The sequence below is a fragment of the Garra rufa genome, chromosome 15 (assembly GCF_049309525.1).
Source record: "Garra rufa chromosome 15, GarRuf1.0, whole genome shotgun sequence".
NCBI classification, from domain to species: domain Eukaryota; kingdom Metazoa; phylum Chordata; class Actinopteri; order Cypriniformes; family Cyprinidae; genus Garra; species Garra rufa.
The window spans coordinates 21,850,375-21,857,767 of NC_133375.1; the positions used below are offsets into that span (position 1 = coordinate 21,850,375).

The 7,393-nt window shown below is 38.0% G+C and overlaps 1 protein-coding gene across 1 annotated transcript; it reads left to right on the forward strand.

Annotated features, from left to right (window-relative positions):
* The first annotated feature begins 5,053 nt into the window (after positions 1-5,053).
* LOC141286830 (melanocortin receptor 3-like) lies at positions 5,054-6,450 on the forward strand. The gene has a single exon (XM_073818938.1). The coding sequence runs from the start codon at positions 5,054-5,056 to the stop codon at positions 6,029-6,031; it is 978 nt and encodes a 325-aa protein (XP_073675039.1). The 3' UTR covers positions 6,032-6,450.
* Positions 6,451-7,393: the final 943 nt, after the last annotated feature.

The window sequence follows — 7,393 nt, forward strand, 5'->3', positions numbered from 1 at the left end:
TAAATGGTTTATATTTAGGGAAGCGTTTTTAATTCTTGTAATATTAAATAGTGTTGTTGCTCACTGTAAAAAGTGAACAGTTGGATCAACTTAAAAAAATTACTTCAATTGGTAACACCTAAAAAAATTTAAATTGATTGAACTAAGATTATTTAAGTGTGATTGACCACAACTTAATCAACTTAATTTTTTTAGGGGTTACCAATTGAAGTAATTTTTTGAGTTGATCCAACTGTTCACTTTTTACAGTGCTGTTTTATTACCCAGAGTAAATGTGATTAAAATGATGCAGACATTGCAGGTAAATAGCCACAGCTAATCTTCTTATGAAATGACGCGACAGCTGTCAGAGCGCGTTAATATTGTGAAATTATGTAATATGGGTAATGTCAGAAGGATCTTAGTGAAATCCGTCCTCTAGAAAATTATGCCTTTGACTGCAGAAATTATGCACAGTAATTCTCAATAGCTTTAACAGTGGAAGCGTGCATGTATGAAAACAAGGAAATTGGTCTCATTTGATGAAGCTATTCAGCTTTAAAAACACTCAATGAAAATAAGCCACAGGAATAGTTAACCTAAAAATAAATATGTCCTTAAACATACTCTTCATCAGGCCATCTAAAATGTAGATGAGTTAGTTACTTCATCTCAGATTTGGAGAAATTTGCAGTCGCTGGCATAAAATTTTGATTTTGAGTAATCCACTGTTTTGTAGAGGGGGGTCAAAATTCAGCTTTTTTCAATACAATAAGCTTACAAAGTGGCCAGCATTTGGTTTTCAACCACTGAAAATGGCTTATATTTAACAATCTGGAAAATAAAGCCTCATTGAGGTCTCCATATCCCTGGGACTGAGCGATGTAGGGCCTTGAAAATGAAAATTCTGAAAGAACAGTTTATTAAGAACTAGAATCATATTGTGTTATTGTCAATACTGTTTGAGTAATAGGCACTCAAACTTTGAAAAAATAATATTTATGGCACTCAAACAGGTATGTTCAATGCTGTTGTTTTGACAGACGGAAACAAGGTACACTCTTTAAAAATAAAGGTGCCTTAAAAGGCTCTTCACACCTATGCCACAGAAGAACCATTTTTGGTTCCACAATGAACCATTCAGTCAAAGGTTCTTTAAAGAACCATCTCTTTATTACCTTTTTAAAATCTGAAGAACTTTCTTTCATCACAAAGAACCTTTGAAAGTTCTGAAAGATGCTTCATATGTTCGGGGTTCTTTATGGAGCCATTTGGACAAAAAAGATTCTTCTATGCATCGTGAAGCACCTTTATTTTTAAGAGTGTACATCTCTAGTTTCAACAATATTTGTTCTTCAGACATTCTTCTTTAAAAGAAAAGAAGCATCATATTTTTGCAAAATGGCCCATATTTGGTTTTTGATTACTGAAAATGTGTCATTTAATGATTTACCCCTGGAGCCATATTGAAATTCCAATATCTCTGAAAATGAACCATACAGTGCCTTAAACATGAAGATGCTAAAAGGAAAGTTTGTTAAGACCCAATATCTTAAAGGGCATTAAGATATCTTTAATACGGCTTGAGTTACAGGCATGCAAACTTTGGAGAAAAAACTTGAAAAGAGCTGTTCCACCATTTTTGAATGTCACTATTGGCACATAATGCAACAAAGATTGCTAAAGTCAGTAGATTTTACTAACAGACATACCAATCTCTGTGTAAAAATTACATTATGATGCTGCCATCGATCTGAAGTCATTTTTACTCTCTTGCAATTTGGTTCTGAATTTCAGGATGGAAATTGCCATTTTGACCCTTCTTTACAAAATAGTTACAAAAAAGATTTTGGCTTTCCTCAATATACATGTCTATCTTTCTTCAGAAAATAATATTAGCAAAATCAAAAATTGAGCCGGGTAAGTTTTTGAAATTTGGTTGGTTTGACACGGAATGACCCATTACATCTCTTGTTCATCAATGGATATAGTAAATGGGTGCTGTCAGAATGAGAGTCCAAACAGCTGATAAAAACATTACTTCACAAGATGTAATTGATGGACTAGGAGTGGGTTACTTAAGGATAATTATAATGTTTTTATGAGCTGTTGAAACTCTCCTTCTGACTGCACCCATTCACTGCACCATTGGTGAGCAAGTAATGTAATGCTAAATTTCTCCAAATCTGTTCTGATGAAGAAACTCATCTACATTTTGAAAAGCCTGAGGGCGATGAAATTGTTCGGCAAATGTTCATTTTTGGGTGAACTGTTACTCTGAAGCTTCGTTATAATTCCAAAGTACCAGTTACAAAACCGAGTACATCTTTGGAGAGTGGGTATATTGTTATACAGTATGGCACTGTGGGCATAAGTAAAACCCCAAAGGAGCCCTGTGTATGAACTATTCCATATCCCCAGGAGACAAAAGCTTTACTGTGCGCCATATGATTCAGAGAGAGGTGCAAGTCAAGGGGATTTGATTAAGACTCGAATAGACTCCTGAGCAAAGGTTATATTCTTCCCCACAGCTACAGCTAGTTCTGACAGGTATGCAATGATGAGCAGGAATTTACATTGGGCTGAGAATTACAGTATATGGCTTTTTCTTTGCTTTTAATGTCAAGGTGATTTTTGTCGCCTCTGTAGTTTCCAGCAATTCGTCCACCATTCAATAGCGAAACGGTATGAGAAACTGAAAGTAAAAGTCCAAGGTTTTCTGTGTACTCTGAAGCCTGCGGTTTCAAAACAAAATTATTATTAAAGGAAGAGCATGAAAACTCTGTGTGTGGAGGGGATTGTAAGAAACAAAGAGCGTCTAGGCATTTTTAAAGTGAAGATGGTGTTTACTGCATTGTGAGAAAATACTTTGGTCTTTTGGTCATCACTTATTCAGTGTATTTACAATGATATAATTTAAAAATGTTATTAATTATTAGGGTGTGCAACAAATGCTATCAGTGATTACATACTTAAATATACAAATTAGCTTAATTTACTTGAAAACAGTGTCTTAGATGTAATTTAATTTCTATATATAATTTTTACTATTATTATTATTGGGGTAAAATGTGACTTGGGAACCTCTTTGTTGGGTTGCATTGAAGGGGGCGAGCACTGAGATTAATTTTTGTTTGAATCTGAATTTGTATTCCACAGGCAATAGTGAACTTACTCCAGTGTGCACTATGTTGAAGTAAGTTTACTACATTGCCTGTGAAATACAAAACTGTGTTTAAACACCAGCAGTATTCTTTAACCCTGACACTGTTGTACTCTTGGACTTCCAGTTAGTTACATATTCAGATGTTGTTGATGCTGGTATGTCCTTGATTTATCAAGCGGAAATGTACAAACAAAGAAAATGTCAAAAACGAATTCATATCTCATGGCCAAGCTCCACTTATGACTGTATCACTGTGTGTTGGTTTGATGGTCAGGTTTATTTATTCATTTCAATTTAACATGCTTCTTATCTCTTGTCGGCAATAAATTACGCTTAGATAAAATGATAAATTTAGTTCTTGTTTTTTTTTTTTTTTTTTTGCCGTTTCTTGAGAAGGCACCAAACGGAGTGGGATGTATTGATAAATGATTATCTGCTGGAGTGTGAACCGAGCATGATGTGAAACAGTCTGGTCTAGAACTTTTCACAAAGTCACTGAAGCAGGTGATGAGGTGTGAAAAAATCAATCAATATCCTGAGGGAATAGACTCATCACACAGACCCACACTAAAATCCTTTTCACATTTACACATACGCACACACACAGGAATAAACATGCTCAGACTCAATTATTCACTTCAAATAGACTAGTTTGTCTTGTGGTGTTTCATGCGTTGTAAAACTTTTCATTTCTCAAGGTTTCACAATTACAGAAAAAAAATGCTTAAGTTACCCTTGATACTGTTGCATGGAATGAGAGTCTCAAGTGCAGAAAATGACTGTGCAGTTCTGCAAGGACATTTCTTTATCAAAACAAGCCTATGCAAAATGAAGTAATTACAAAATCACTTCACAAAATTATGTATTTTATTATTAACACTTTAACCCACTTTAATTATTAAACTGCAAAACAAGGTTTTAATGTAAAAGCATGAATATAAACTCTCCCAGTTTTTCCCCCCAAAATATTGAGGGAGTTAAAGGAATAGTTAACCCAAAAAATTAAAATTTGATTTGGAACAGATTTGAAGAAATTTAGCATAACCTCTCTTGCTCACCAATGGGTGGATAGATGCCATCAGAATTAGAGTCCAAACTGCTCATAAAAACAACCCAGGCTCATGAAAATACATGCCTCTATATACATCTAACACTTATTTACCTTACTGCATTTTTTCTACTGCACATTAGAAATACGTGCCTCTACACATTTCTGCAAAATGGAAAAAATTTACATATTGACGACGGATGTTATTGACCCTTGCTCGGTGTTTCGTACATGAACACTACATTTTTAAGATGCAGTGTCAAGTTAAAAAAAAATCAGGACTCTAGACACAGTACTTCACAACTTTCATTAATCATTTCGTCAGCACAATGACATATAAAGATGACACATCTATGCCCCATAGTGTATGAGCATTAGAAGGTTCATATAAAATAAAATAAAAACTAATAAAAACTTAAAGCAAGACAAATAGCTTTTGAAAATAAATAAATTACTAATTGGATCCCAGAAAGCACCTGCCTGTTGCCATGCACTATGAATGTGTGTGTTTGTGGGAGTACGTACCCACATCTTTCATTTAAAATCTTGAGCAAACACACAAAGAGCAGGCGGAGGCTGCATCTGCTGACGTACAGCCAGTGGCTGTGAGAGAGTCCGATTGCTCAGAGCCTCTGAATCACACAGCATCTCTAGCAAACAGAGGAGCAGCAGAGCATTTTTCCAGCCAACATCTGGAGAACTGCAACATCTGATTTGTTGACTACACCTGCAGCTTTCAGATTCCTTGATTGTTATTTATCCCATCATCTAAATCAGTTTTTTACTCTTTAAATTTTTTTCTTCATTCTTTTCTTCCATCCCTTATCTTCTTCCCCATCTCTTTATCTCCACAAATCCTGATGAACGACTCGTACCTGCAGTTTTCTAAAGGGCAGAAACCTGCAAACAGCACATCTTTGCCTCCAAATGGCAGCACGGTCGATCCTCCAGCAGGGGCGCTGTGCGAGCAGGTTCAGATCCAGGCGGAGGTTTTTCTCACCTTGGGTATTGTGAGTCTTCTGGAGAACATCCTGGTCATTTTGGCCGTGGTCAAAAACAAGAACCTCCACTCTCCGATGTATTTTTTCCTGTGCAGCCTGGCTGCCGCGGACATGCTGGTGAGTGTTTCGAACTCTTTGGAGACCATTGTCATTGCTGTACTAAACAGTCGCCTTTTAGTGGCTAGTGACCATTTTGTGCGTTTGATGGACAATGTGTTTGATTCAATGATCTGCATTTCTCTCGTGGCATCAATCTGCAACCTCTTGGCGATCGCCATCGACCGCTATGTCACGATTTTTTATGCCTTACGCTACCACAGCATAGTGACCGTACGCAGAGCACTAGTGGCCATTGCTGCGATCTGGTTGGTGTGCGTGGTTTGTGGGATCGTCTTCATCGTTTACTCTGAGAGCAAGACCGTGATTGTTTGTCTAATCACAATGTTCTTTGCCATGCTGGTGCTTATGGCCACTCTCTACGTGCACATGTTTCTTCTCGCCAGACTTCACGTCCAAAGAATTGCAGCATTACCCCCAGCAGCCGCTGGCAACCCGGCTCCACGTCAACGCAGTTGCATGAAGGGAGCCGTGACAATCTCCATCCTCCTCGGCGTGTTTGTGTGTTGCTGGGCGCCATTTTTCCTCCACCTCATTCTGCTGGTGTCCTGTCCGCACCATCCACTCTGCCTCTGCTACATGTCTCACTTCACCACGTATCTGGTCCTCATCATGTGCAACTCTGTGATTGACCCCCTCATCTACGCCTGTCGCAGTCTGGAAATGAGGAAGACCTTTAAGGAGATACTCTGCTGTTTTGGCTGTCAGCCTCCACTTTAGATGAACATCTTATTGAAAGGAATTGGCAAAGAAAAAGTTTACCTTGATGAAAGCTGCCAAAGCGTGGAGGACATAATGATGCTATATATCAAGATGTGGATAAGGACAAAAGCAGACACGTAGCATTCAGAAAAAATTGGACTGGAAATTTGTCGAGCACAATCAGCTCAGGTTCTGCAAGAAAATCGGAGAACTGGAGAGTGGATTGAATGTGACCTATCGCTTGCTGAAAGGGCAGATCAATTATCGTGTCTATTATGTGCATTCATTATGCAGCGGGGTCTGACAGTCTGAAACTGCACTGGAATTTAAACAGTTTTAGGATTTAACAAAATATAGAACAAAAATTTCCTATTCTCATGATGTTTCTCAAATGTACCTGTGGGAACTTTTTCGCAAGGCACAAAATGCGTACCAATAAGTACATATCACTGCGGTTTCCAACAGAAATCAACACTAGAGGCGGTAAAACAGCAAGCGCTTGTAATCGTTTTTGTGCACAAAACCGGGTGTAACAAGCTTGCTCGGTAACTTAACTGCCACGGAATTGGTCTTAGGATGTGGAATCCTTGGGTACGAATCATGTGAAAAAATCACGATGAAAGAGCTAAAAGATGAGAGATTGAAATACAAGCTAAAATGGCATGCTTGTGATTGCGTTTTTACGTCACATTGCTTTTGTTCATACTATCGGGTAGGTTGAGGTGTAGTGCAGATGGTACGTTATTTTAAAATGTCACAGCAAGTTAGAGTTATAGCGCCACTCAACAGACATTTGAAGTCAGAACTGTGGTGACATGTACAAAACCAGCGTCACATAAAACGTACCATATGTTTGTTCATCTGTTCCGGGGAAAAAAAACAAACACTCTTTCAGCGCCACTCAGTGGACATTTCAAGTCAGAACTGCGGTGACACGTACAAAACCAGCGTCACAAACATATATTCATCTGTTCTAGGGAAAAAAACCAAACACTCTTTTAGCGCCACTCAGTGGACATGTCACAAAACAGACATGCCGCTACATGTTTCGCGTCTGTTATAACGCCACTCAATGGACAATTCAAGTCAAAACTGCAGTGACTCGTACAAAACCAGCGTCACAAACATATGTTCATCTGTTCTGGGGGAAAAACAAACACTCTATTAGTACCACTCAGTGGACATTTCACATTGAATATGTCACAAAACATACGTGCTGCTACGTGTTTCATGTCTGTTATAGCACCACTGAACGGACATTTCAAGTCAGAACTGCTAACATGTACAAAAGCAACATCACATAAAATGTACCATATGTACGTTCATCTGTTCTGGGGAAAAAAACTGAACACTTTTTTAGCTCCACTCAGTGGACATTTC